This window comes from Phaenicophaeus curvirostris, chromosome 1 (assembly GCF_032191515.1).
Source record: "Phaenicophaeus curvirostris isolate KB17595 chromosome 1, BPBGC_Pcur_1.0, whole genome shotgun sequence".
Classification (NCBI taxonomy): Eukaryota; Metazoa; Chordata; class Aves; order Cuculiformes; family Cuculidae; genus Phaenicophaeus; species Phaenicophaeus curvirostris.
Genome location: NC_091392.1, coordinates 15,046,257 through 15,059,012, shown reverse-complemented (window position 1 = coordinate 15,059,012; position 12,756 = coordinate 15,046,257). Strand labels below are relative to the sequence as shown.

Genomic DNA, 12,756 nt, shown 5'->3' with positions numbered 1-12,756 from the left:
GAAGGTAACAGTGATGAACATTGAAGTATGCCCACTGAACTTCAGAGTTTAGTCGGCTTCTCAGTTGAGGCAACTGAGGCCATTCACAAAGCTCTATTTTGAAGCTATTTTATAGAATCATAGAATCACTGGGTTGGAAAAGACCCACTGGAGTCCCACCATTCCTATCAATCACTAAACCATGCCCCTCAGCACCTCGTCCACCCGTGCCTTAAACACCTCCAGGGAAGGTGAATCAACCACCTTCCTGGGCAGCCTGTTCCACTGCCCAATGACCCTCTCCATAAAAAATTTTTTCCTAATGTCCAGCCTGAACCTCCCCTGGCGGAGCTTGAGGCCATTTCCTCTTGTCCTGTCCCCTGTCACCTGGGAGAAGAGGCCAGCACCCTCCTCTCCACAACCTCCTTTCAGGTAGTTGTAGAGAGCAATGAGGTCTCCCCTCAGCCTCGTCTTCTCAAGGCTAAACAACTCCAGCTCTCTCAGCCGTTCCTCATACAGCTGCTTTTTTTAGGCTGCTTTGATTTTTTTTTTTAAAATCGTATGTCAGAGAGCAGAGAGATCTGTATTTCTGATATTATAGTTTTCATGTGTGAAAGCTGAAATGTGCTGCTGTGTGTGTTTCAAAAACCATTTAGGAGGTCCTGGTAGAGCTGCTATGCCAACACCTGGGAACACGGCAGCTTTTCGAGCAGCGCTCTGGACTAACATGGAGAAACTCATGGATCAGATCTGCGCGGCTTGTGGACAGGTGCTTAGCAGATAGTTCCTCTTTGTCTAGTCATGTAATTTTGCATGTAAGATACTAGATGTCACTTTTCCTCTCAATAAATTCTTTCATACAGGTGCAGCATTTGCAAAAAGTATTGACAAAGAAAAGGGATCCTGTGTCACATGTCTGCTTCATAGAGGAGATACTTAAGGTAAAGTTTCAATTTAGCTGAATATTTTTTAGTAATGCTGTAAAGAAAATGTGATGAGGAGATGTGTTTGTTTACAATTTTACAGTTCCATAACAGTTTTTTAATAAAAATAATGGGGAAAATGTTAAAAGTCAAACTAACATTGAAAGTTACATTTATGGTCTGTGAGTTACATCTATAGAGTATAAATATGTTCTTTTTATAATAATTTCTCTTGTTTTCATTAAAGGGAGCTGATAAGGCACGACTGTCAGTTTTTATTACTGATCATTAATGTCATTCTGTAAAATATCATGTGATTTGAGTAATTAATTAAGTCTGTTAGTTTACATAGGAGAATGTGTCTTCATCTAACACTTTCAACCATCTGTTTCTCTACTTCTTGGCAATTTCTTCCTGAAAAATAATCATGGCTGTTCTTTTGAATACCTATTCTTTTCAATTCTATTGCATTGTTTTCTATTCATATTTGGAATAATTTGATTAATGATCGTCTTCAGTGTTGGGAACAGAATTACTGAAGCTATCTCATCTACCTTATTAGATGAGAAGAAGCAAATGACGTCTTTATACAGACATCTCCTTTTCCAAGTATATGGCTGGATTTTTAATTTAATGAATTTAATTTTTTAAATATGCCGAGGAAACTCTTCATATGCAAATGTGGTCTTCTCAACAGTGAGAGCAAATAATGAAGGTTAAAACCAGCATTTATCTGTCTGCTAATCCTATCTCCAAAAGATGTTGCACAGAACTTCACTTTTCTATGAGGCACTCTTAAGCTTCTCTTTCTGTGTTGTAAAAAACCCCCCAACCAAACACAAAACACATCAAAAAGTTTATAAACTTTTAGCATATTTTCTTTGTTAAAAAGTTTGATCTTGCAAAAAGTATCTATTGCTGCCTGGATGGAGCCCTTCAGTAGATCAGCATGTGAAAGGAGGAACGTAGAAACCAAGAGGCAGAAGGAGGAACTCTGAAAGGCTCAGGAAGAGTTTGAGTGGAAAGGGAGCTTAGATAGGTGAGCTTTTAGTGTTCATGAGTGACTCCCACCCTAAGCCTGTGCTTCTCACTTTCACTCTTCCCTTTTGTAGAACAGCACTTAAAAAGGGGATAGGAGTTTTCCCGTCGAGGATGATAATAGAGGGAAGTCAACGGAAATCTTTTATCATCTTGAGGAATAAATTAGCAGGGAAAATGAATCTCAATAGAAGCTAGATGCAGAGCAAGGAAAAACTTGTTAGAAGATAAAATAAAAGGCTTTTGGTTTGTCATATGCTAAGCATGTTCCACAATATCTGTCATTACCCTTCCTTCCCTTTGGCTTTGTACTGCAAAATTGTATCTAAGTGACAAATTTTATTTCCCAAATAAAATCTCATCTGTGTTTTTCTCCACAGTTACCACTCTTCCAGTTAATTTGCTCTTCAGCGGGTGTTTGGGTGTAGTATAACACCAAGCTGGACAGTTGTCGTTCTCAGTGAGGCAACTAAGGAGTAGTTGTACATCCCTATCTGATGCTACCAGAGCTCTCTCAGCATGGCGCGGTACTGCTGATGCTTTCCTTTCTTCTTACTGAGATGGTTCAGTGTAGCACAGTGTTCTTCTTGGCCCTTCTCACAGTTTTACCATTTGCTTTAGTGTCCCTTGAAAACAGTATGGCACCATCCTGCAGATGGGTAAGGCCACACCAAACAGTCAAGCTGTTTTTTAGACAAAGCCAGACAAGTGCTAGATGCTGCTGAAGTTCAAGAGTGTACGTACAGATGGCTGTATGGGAGAGTATGAATTGTTGTGTACGTTGAAAATAGATTTAAGAAGAAATTGGGATTTTACCATTTACTAAGGAAGATTTTAACTCATACTAATCCAAACTGAAACAACATGCTTTCTTCAGCAAGTGTTCTGGAGAGGGGCAAAAGTTGGATTTTCTTGATTGTATTCCATTTCATTAATAAACTGAGTAAATGAACAAAACAAAACCAACTAAAGGTACTAACATACCCATTCGCTAGGGCAACATGCCCACGCCAGAAGATAGGAAAACGAATCATCTACTCTACAGTCTGTGCACTAATTACTGTTACTGATGTCAACATTATTATTATAGTCATCTTCTGCAGCAGCTGCAGTACCACTTTGCCTGTCCATCTGCTTCCTTGTTTTGATTACTGCAGTGTGAGTATCATCCTAGGAAGCATAAGAGAGGAGGAGACCCAGCCTTTTTAAAGCACAAGTCCTTTCATAGCAAGGAAGCTACTTGCCTTTCCCCCCCCCCCCCCCTTTAAATCATTCTCTTTTTTTCTCATTGCGGGTATTTTTGCATCTTCACAGATAGTGCAGCCTGCATTTTTTCTAGTTTTTATTATCATCTCATATATGTGCTTTCTGGCCTTCTAATTACCTGTTACCATAATAATGTTTAGTAGTGTATTATCATGTTGTATCTAAAAATTTAGTTTTAAAAACACTATTAATTAAGGATTCCCATAAACTCTCTGTTTAAAAGACAAAAGGGGAAAAAAGCAAAATCTGACAGATGGAGAAACTGAGGCATAGGACTTGTAGAATTTATAAATAGTGTAGTTCAGCAGCAGGGCATTGACAACACCCACGTCTTTTCTACAGTATGTTTTCTCTTACAGGATTCACTGCCAAGTGTTTCTGACATTAGATGTGGCCAGGAGTTAAGTAATGTGCCCAGGCTTAAATGACTATCATGAAAGAATCTGGAGAAGACATTCACATTGCACTTTTTTCCACTACTTTATTTTGCAGATATAGATTTTGGTGTTTTTCCTTTTTCAGAATATGAAATTAATGCGAAGGATTTGCCATCCATTTTGAAAAGAAGTCATGTACTCACAGTACATTGTAAAAACTGTACCATTTCATACTTGTAATGAACTATGGATTCTTTATTATTCTGTTAATATTAAAATTAGATTTAATTTCCAGGAAAGATGTAGAGATATTTAAATGAGAAATACATTTATTTTAAGACTGAATGGACATTTTTGTGGTTTTATCTAAGAAAAAACGCCTTTAACGACTAGGTTTTAGTTGAAGAGCAAAGCTAGAAGAATTAAGAATTCATTAAGTTCTAATTTTTAATTTTGGGGAATATGAATAGAGATTTGATTTTATACATTTTTTAAAAGGTAGGCTTAATGTTTTCATAATGTTGAGGGTAAAAATTATGAATAAGATTCAAATAATGTAAATTTGATATTTTTATTCGTCTAATGACTGGTTACTTATATCACTTCTTTCAATTGTTTAATTCACCTTTGGAGAGCCTAATAGGTTACTCGAGTTTACTTTGCTTTATTGCTTCTCTCTTTCAATATGTGGTGACTAATCCTGCTTCAGCGGTTGTAATGCCTAAACTACAATTGACTTCAGTGTAACTCCCGAAGAACATACCTTCATGTGACAACCACCTTCCTAATTAGAGATAAGAATCCCTCTAAGCCCCTTGTAAAAGGCTTGAAAATGATCTATGATCCTGCTCTATTTTGGGTCCTTCACTCCCTACAGAGGCACTGGAGAACAAGCTGCAAAGTGAGAAGCAGCCTTAAAAGCAGCAAATAATTTTGTAGGAGGGGTTTGGGATGGTCAATAGAAAGGGTGAGCTGGAGTCTCTCAGCTGGGCTGAAGGGAACTCCTGTGAGAGGGCAGATCTGCCCTGGATCACCTTTGATCTGCTGTCCCACTTGTTAGCAGCTAAGGTACATTGCAAACTCTGTCATTTATGTAAGCCTCTGGGTAAAAAGTGAGCTGAGAGTTGCAGGAGCATTATTATGTACTTCATAGAGGGCTCTTATCATTGCCTCTCCGGATGAATGCTTTGTGAGTAAGCAGGCTATTTTCTTGAGTTGTCAACAGTGGCAATGTGAGGTGTTAACAATACAGAAGGAAGTGTCCTCATCATTACATAAGATAAAGAAAAGAAATGGAAAATGTAGAAGTCTATTGCCTAAAGTGTACTTACATTTCACCTACTTATTTCTCCTCCTCATCCAGACTTGTTAAAAAATGTTGCTGCTTAGCAGTTATTCACATCTAGCATAACATATTCATGTTCAATTGACCCAATTAAAAAATAATCCCAAGTGGAAAAACTTGAAAAATGATCTAATTGCTGCCATGTGTAAGTTCAGAAGATAATCTGGTTTTCAGCTATTATTACAAATATGTGATTTGTTTTGCAGTGGTTTTTTGGGTTTGTTTTTTTTTATTGTAGAAGCAGAATAGGATTCCTTGAATGTCATTTCTGCTACAGTTTCTGTTTGTTATTTAAGCACTAACAAGGTACTTTGTGGAGATGAACAGGTTAATGAACAGGTTTTTGATCCCTCAAAGTTGCTCTTTATTTCAGGTATGCCAGCTGTCCCTCTGAGTTCAGTTGCGGATTTTTGAGACCTATCTTAAAAAGACCAAAAGGTCTTACCAGCTAAAGGTCCAAATCCCGGCTTTGGATAGATCAGTGTGTCTAGAGAGCCATGCTTGAAGTAATTTGCTTCTAGTTCAAACTAGTCAGAACCTGTGCAATGGTTTTCTAATGACACCACGTTTTCTTTAGAACTTCAATTCTGCTTCCCTGACAGAAATGTGCAGCCATCGATAAAAAAGGAACGGTGTGGAAGTTGCATGGGTTAGTAGGTTGTAATGACCTTTGCTCTTTTTCACTTTTGGTTTGGTGGGGTTTGTGCAAAGTGCAGTTTGGTGATTATGGAAAATTGTTAAGTCAGTTGGGTTTCAGGCATCTTCCTGCTGGAAAAGGAATACATTTACCAGAAGTGCCACCTTGTTTTCATTGCTCTATTCAGTCTTGCCTGAGCAAGTACAGGCTGAGTGGACGTGGTGGTGAACCACCCTGTCATCCTTGGATGGGGTACGTAGTAGTCAAGGGGAAAGTGTAGTTTGAATTGCTGCTGTACACGCTAAATCACTTCTCTGGGTAGATGAAAACTGTCAAGTCCCTTGGGTAGTTACTGGCTTTTGGAAATGCTAAATTCATTCACTTGCAGTTGATACATATCTTGCAGGAATATGAGAGGATTAATTAATGTTTTAAGTAGTCTTGAAGATATAGGGCACTGTTTAAGACGTAAGTATTTTTGTTCCATACAAATCAGTTTGAGGAATTGTTTAAGAATTCTAATATTCTAATAGGGAAATGCACAATTTTAACTTTGTTTTCTATTTAAGAAAATTATGTTTTTGAAAAAAACCCCAAACAAGCAGGTTTTGTTTCTTTTGTCAGCTGTATAAAGAACCCTTTTCAGAATGTTGCAGTACTGCTAGAAGTCTAAAAACGATTACACCTTGGGTATAAACTGATCAACTCAGTGTAATGAAATTCTGTGCCCTGCAGGAGAACAAAAAAATCAAGGTCATTTTTAAAATTATGGTGTCGTTTATTGACATCTGTTCACCTGCAACGTATAATGTAGACAACATTAGGAATTTAAATGCACTGTTCTTTTTAATAATTTAATCTTGACTACTTTGACAAGATAGAAAAGGTTTATTGAAAACACATTCGGAATTTGTCTATTTCTTTAATGATTAATTGTGTTACTGAGGATAATGGCTTTTTGTTCACAGTCTAACATTTGACAATTATGTTGCTATAGAAATAGTGCAAATAGATTTTCTTATTTCTGTTCCATAAGATCTTGCTGTACAAAATTGTTAAATAATTCGCATTGTTGCTTTATTGGTGGAAAAAATATTTAGGCTGTCCTTTAAATATCTTCTGTTCTTACAGCAACATTCTCAAGTCCTGTACTTCTTTATAGTGGAGTCCCTTGATTACAGATAGAAAACACTGTATGTATTAGTATGCAAAGCCTGATTTCAGGACCCTGCAGCAACTAGCTGCATGGTAATATTCACTATATTGTTTTACATTTCAAAGAGGCTTCACAATAAAGATGTTTTTCACATTCTACTCAAAGTATCAAAATTTTTACAGGGAAAAATAAGTTGGAAGTGATTGTCATGAAGTGGGAGCCAGTTTAGAATCAGTGGGTCAGATTTATTATTTGAATGTTAGAATAGCTATTTTAGACACACACAAATATGATAATTCACAGATGGGAAATTATACTCATTAAGTCCTAAATTTACAGTGTGGAGGAAATAGTCATTTGTAAAAATAAATGTGTCTTTTCAGCATATTCTTGCATTCTTGTCTAATACTGAATAAGAGGGGTACTTTCATTTCTGTTCCTTGAATTTAGATTTAAAATCAGATACTAAATAGTTATATTAAGAACAGAGCTCAAGAGATTTCATTTCAGTATTAGTAAAGTTAATTAGTAGTTTGGTATGTTTTTAAAAAATGAGATAAGCTGTTCTGTTTCTATGTTTGAGGAGATTTTTAGATCAGTTTTCCAGGCTGCAGCATTAATGTTATTGTAGAATAATGGTGAATACAGATCTTCAGATATCCTTGCTCTTATGGTATCAGTACTCAGCCCACTATTGTGCAATGGTTTGTTAACTTACTAGTAGCTATTAGTGAAAATGGGTTATACTTCTTGAACTGTGAAATCAAGTCACTTTCACATGAGGAAGTGGGAAGGGTTTTAACACATGGATTCAGTCAGCCTGTAGTTTCTTTCATCAAAGATAATCTTGTAACCCTGTAAACAGGCAACTTTAATTTAAATTTCAAATCTGTACAGCCGCGTAATAATGTTGCTTTACACTATTAACAAGTCTGCACTGGACACTGGAACAGGCTGCCCAGGGAGGTGGTTGATTCACCTTCGCTAGAGGTGTTTAAGGCACGGGTGGGCGAGGTGCTAAGGGGCATGGTTTAGTGTTTGATAGGAATGGTTGGACTCGACGATCCAGTGGGTCTCTTCCAACCTGGTTATTCTATTCTATGATTCTATGGTTTAATACAATGCACTAAAGATTAAAAAACTACTGTAAAAAAGAATTTCTAATCTGGTAGTATAAACATTTTTTTTTTCTCTGTTCATTCTATATCAAGAAAAGAATACTGATTGAATCCTTTCATTACCACCAGTCCTTGCACAGAAGTCTCTTTCAGTTGCACTGTGTGCTATTACAGTTCTCTTCCTGAAGTTCTGAAACTCAGTTTTTTATGAACATAGGGTTGCTGATGAATGGCCAGGCCCAGAGGGTGGTGGTCAATGGCACAGAATCTAGCTGGAAGCCAGTAACTAGCACTGAACCCCAGCAGTCTGTATGGATTCCAGTCCTGTTTAACAGCTTCATTAATGGTCTGGGTGGTGGGCCAGAGCGTATGTACCCTTAGCAAGTTTGCTGCTGACAGAAACTGGAAGGACAGTCTGATGCTCCAGTGGCTCATGCTGTCATCCAGAGGGACCTCGACAGGCTGGAGAAATCAGCTGACAGGAGCCTTATAAAGTTCAGCAGAGACAAGTGTGAAGTCCTGCACTTGGGGAGGAACACCCCCAGGCACCAGTATGTGCTGGGGGCCACTCAGCCTGGAAAGCAGCTTGGCAGAAAAGGACTTGGGGGGTCGTGGTGGACACCAAATTGAATATAAGCCAGCAGTGTGCTCTAGTGGCAAAAAAGGCAAATAGTGTCCTGGGCTGCATTAGGCAAAGTGTTGGAGCAGATTGAGGAGATGGATTCTTCGCTTTACGCATGACTGGTGATGCCACAACATGGAGTAAGTACTCTTCTGGGTTCTAGGTTTCTCAGTAAAAGAGAGAGGTGAGGGCCCACTGAAGAGTCTGATGAAGGGCCACAAAGATGAAAGGACTGGAACATCTTTCCTCTGTTCAGCCTGGAGAAGAGAAGACTGAGGGAGTTCTTATCAATGTATTTAAACACCTGAAGGGAGGGTGCAAAGAAGCTGGAGCCAGGCTCGCGCAGGTGGTGTCCAGTGACAGGGCCAGAGGCAATGGGCACATACTAAAACACATGAGGTTTCCTCTGAGCATTGAGAAACACTTTCATTATGAAGGTGACTGAGCACTGGTGCAGATTGCTCAGGGAATTTGTGGAGTCTCTGTCCTTGGAGGTATACAAGAGCTGCCCGGACACAGTGCTGGGCAGCCTGGTCTAAGTGGCTTTGCTTGAGCAGGGGGGCTGGACCAGGTACCTCCAGAGGTCCCTTCTAACCTCAACCACTCTGTGACTCTGTTGACTTACAGCTTAAAGTCTCTGCCTAAAAGGCTGGTCAGCTGCTTTGAATTTTGCATCTGCTAAACGTAGATGTTTTCTGTCCTAGACTAGCAAAAGTGTTAAATGCCATTAGAATATTGAATTTTCATATTTACTATGGTAGTATTATGGGGAAAGAGTAAATTTTATTAGTTTACAACATGAAGATTAATTTAAGAGAACCTTGTCTTAAAATACAGTTTGCTAGCAGAATACAGAACCCTGTGTTCAACTTTGCTTCCTTGAGCTGGGACAGAGGATGGGGATGAACTAGCACTGTCCACATGTCTCCTGGCATGTATTATCATGCATTCTTAAATGTTTTATCTAAAAAAACCCCTGTTGTGGGGAAGTTGCACAATGTTGCTGTCTGTGTAGATTATTGACAATGGTAACTTTATAGTAAGAGTTGAAACTAAATAGTTCTAGAAGGTGAACGCATGTTTTTGCTGAGTGTTGATTATGGCCCTGATTCAGGAAAGCACTTAAGCACTTTCTTAAGTTCATGTAAATAAAGTTTACCGTGGAAGTCAAACAGACTGCCAGAATCTATTATTCTAATTAGGGTAAACTTCGTTGAATTATGGCTTACACTAATGATCTTTGTCCAGTTCATGTACACAATAAAGTGTGTCCTGGTGTTAAGAAAATTCATTGCCATTTGCGGTCTAGCCTGCCGGACATACTTTGTCTGATTTATGTGTGTATCCATGAGCAAGTAATTCCTGTGTGAATAGGATGTGTGACGTGAGTACCAAATTTTTGAACAATATGAAAAATGGTAGAATTATAGTGCATGAACCAAACTGGGATCTAATTGTTGTGGTTTTCTATTTTACTCTATACAGAGTCAAGTGGATTCCCTAGGAATAACATTCTCAAAAGAAGCTAAGTGCTTATAGCTCAAATGTGTTTCAAAACCATCTTTCTATTGCCCTGGTTCTGGCCAACTGTTCAGCCGGTCAGAACAGCAGAAAGTTGCCCTAGTTTATGTTACTGGGCAGCTGTTCGGTTCATTTCTGACAGCAAAGAGTGGATAAAAGCAAGACAGACCTAAGCTGTCTTGTACTGCCCAAGTTGTTGCACAGGGGCTACTAAATCAGCTGAGTGCCTGCTGAGCTGTATCAGTACCGGGGCTTAAAGTGGTCACTGGGTGCGGAAGCAGCAGAAACAATATTTTTAATTTACAGTTTGGTTTGGAAGATTATTAGTTTATATAAGTGTAGTTTAGGTAGGAGCATTTGCACAGCAGATATTTTATGATAAAATAGCTGTTTCTGTGACTGATCTTAAGCTCCCAACCATTTTGTAGTGGTGCAAATTGTTTTATGTGCAGTTTCTCTGCTGGGAGATCAAAATAAAGCTGTGAACAGATAATACCATCGGTTAAAAAATGCGGAGTTAAATGGATCTGTGATTAGGGGAAAATCCTGTTTTGCCATTATATTCCTACAGTTGCTTGCAATTAATGTTCATAGATTTAATTCAGTTGTATTCTATAATGGGAGAAATATGTACACGTCAGCTTGAATCTTGCCTGTCCTGAGATTTAAATGCTGTCATTCACTGTTAAGATTCTTTTGTTGAAGAAAAATAATACTGCATGAAAAGAGGGAATAGCATCCTGCTTTATGCTAAAGGGTAATAATTTCCTCTGAGAGACTTTAAATTATGCATGGGTGTTTTATTTATATTTCCTATGTATGCAATATGCACCTGAAACAATTTTGCCCCAGATAACAGCACCAGACCTCTTAACTTCCGAAGATTTATGTGTTCTCTGTGTTATTAAACACATACTCTGATGGGGGGGAAATATGTCAGAATGGTGACCTTTTTCCAGTGTTGTTGGTTATGGAATAGGAAGCTGTTGGAAAATGATTGCCACAGAGCTGAAAAGATAATCGGATGCAGTTCATTACTCATCTTGTCAGCTGCTCCTGCTACAAGGGATTGTATCACAAGATGTTAATCTGCTTGTGACTAGATTTCAAAGCAAGCATTTTTATTTTGGAGGGGGTGTAAGTAATTTAACATCTTTCAATTTTATTTCATTTTCAGCTGTAAGAGAAATGGAAAATTCCCAGTTTAAAGTCTCAGAATATTAATTGATAAAAATATTAGTACAACCTTGTGCGTTCTGTTATAAAAATATGATGTTAAGCTGCAGAAAGCTATTTGATTACAGAAGTTGTTCTTTTTAAGCTGTTGATAAGGTTGCGTATTCCTTCAGTAGTGGAGGTTAATCAGCTGGCACACTTTAGTGTGTACTGCAGGACAGGTAGAGACACAAGGCAGATTTGCACTAAAAAGAATCCCTTCTAGACACTGAATCACAAATGTGGATGTGCTCAGGGCTCCCATATGTTGTCTGCCAGTGAGGATATTTAGTGTAAGTTAGAGAAGGATCAAATTCGTTACTTACACTCTACAGATGGGAAGATGACAAGAATGCAATTTTAGCTAGATGACGTTTTCTGAAAGTAAAAGGCCCAAAAGAGCAGTTACTTTCTGATACTGTGGGATGTTGCTCACAGTGCTATATGAAGCATTGGGGAAGGCTTATAAACTTTCCATTACAGTAAGATGAGCTGGTAGGTACGCTGTATACATTTCAGGCAAGCAGTACTGCCTTTTCCTCTTCCACCTGCATCCTGCCTGTCCTCTTAAGTCCTTGAAAAAATTGTCCGGTACAAGGAGAAGAACATTCTTTTAACTTCCTGCTCGAGAAAAACACTCATTTTGCTACCCTTTTGGTGTCATTTTCTAGGATTGATTATTGTCAAATGGAATTGTACATTATATTTTAAATAGTTAAATTATAATTTCTGTTTTGATCTACAGGCATAGGTGTAAACTCTGTTAAATGTGTTACTTAGAAAACAAGCAGTGCAATCCTTTGAACTACTTAAAAAATAATATATTGAGTTAATATATAAGGAAAAGAAATTACAGGTTTAAACAAAACAAATAAAAGGTTTCTGGATACTCAGGGTTGCATATTTCACTTTTTATTCCAGCAGCATTATCTAATGCTAATGCCTCGCTGTGTTCCAGTTCTGGTAGCTACAGTCCACCCACTTAAAACTCCCCTGGTGTATCTGTAAATGACAATATTCACTAATTCCTGCCACAAACCCTTACATGGTCTTTTGTGTGCTATTAATCAGCAGCTATATTTCACTTCCAGAGTGACTGCTTCTCAACATTGGACAAAGCAAAGTATCATATCTTATATCATAGAAGCAACCAGTAATGAATCTGTAAATAGTGTTTTTAGTTGGCTCAAAATCGAGTCATTAGTAATTTTTTTCCCCTGAACAGTTTTGACAGAGTAGTCAATCAGTATGAAAATATTTGAGTTTTCCAGGTAGCTTTTTCCCTCTGTTTCTCCTCACACAATACGATTGGTTAGCTGAGACGTGACAGCCTTCTTCACAGCCTAATTCCAACACAGTTTTTGAACGCCACTTGCCCGGGTCAGAAGACACGGGCTTGTGGGCAGAGGCTTCATTGGTACAACTGTGGCTACTATGCAGATGTTTACATGAGTCCATACGTATAGATGTCTGACGTCATATAAGAATGTATAGGTACACACAAACGTTTTATCTTTTCACAAAAAACATTAAATGTTGTCGCATGTACTTTACTGTTA

The 12,756-nt window shown here is 38.1% G+C and overlaps 1 protein-coding gene across 2 annotated transcripts in view; it reads left to right on the top strand.

Annotated features, from left to right (window-relative positions):
* COG5 (component of oligomeric golgi complex 5) overlaps positions 1-12,756 on the top strand; it is a 188,329-nt gene that overhangs the window by 122,607 nt on the left and 52,966 nt on the right. For both annotated transcript variants that reach the window (XM_069883401.1, XM_069883410.1), the window contains exons 9-10: positions 636-748; positions 843-920. In XM_069883401.1, the coding sequence (XP_069739502.1) occupies positions 636-748; positions 843-920 (191 nt within the window). The remainder of the gene's footprint in view (positions 1-635; positions 749-842; positions 921-12,756) is intronic.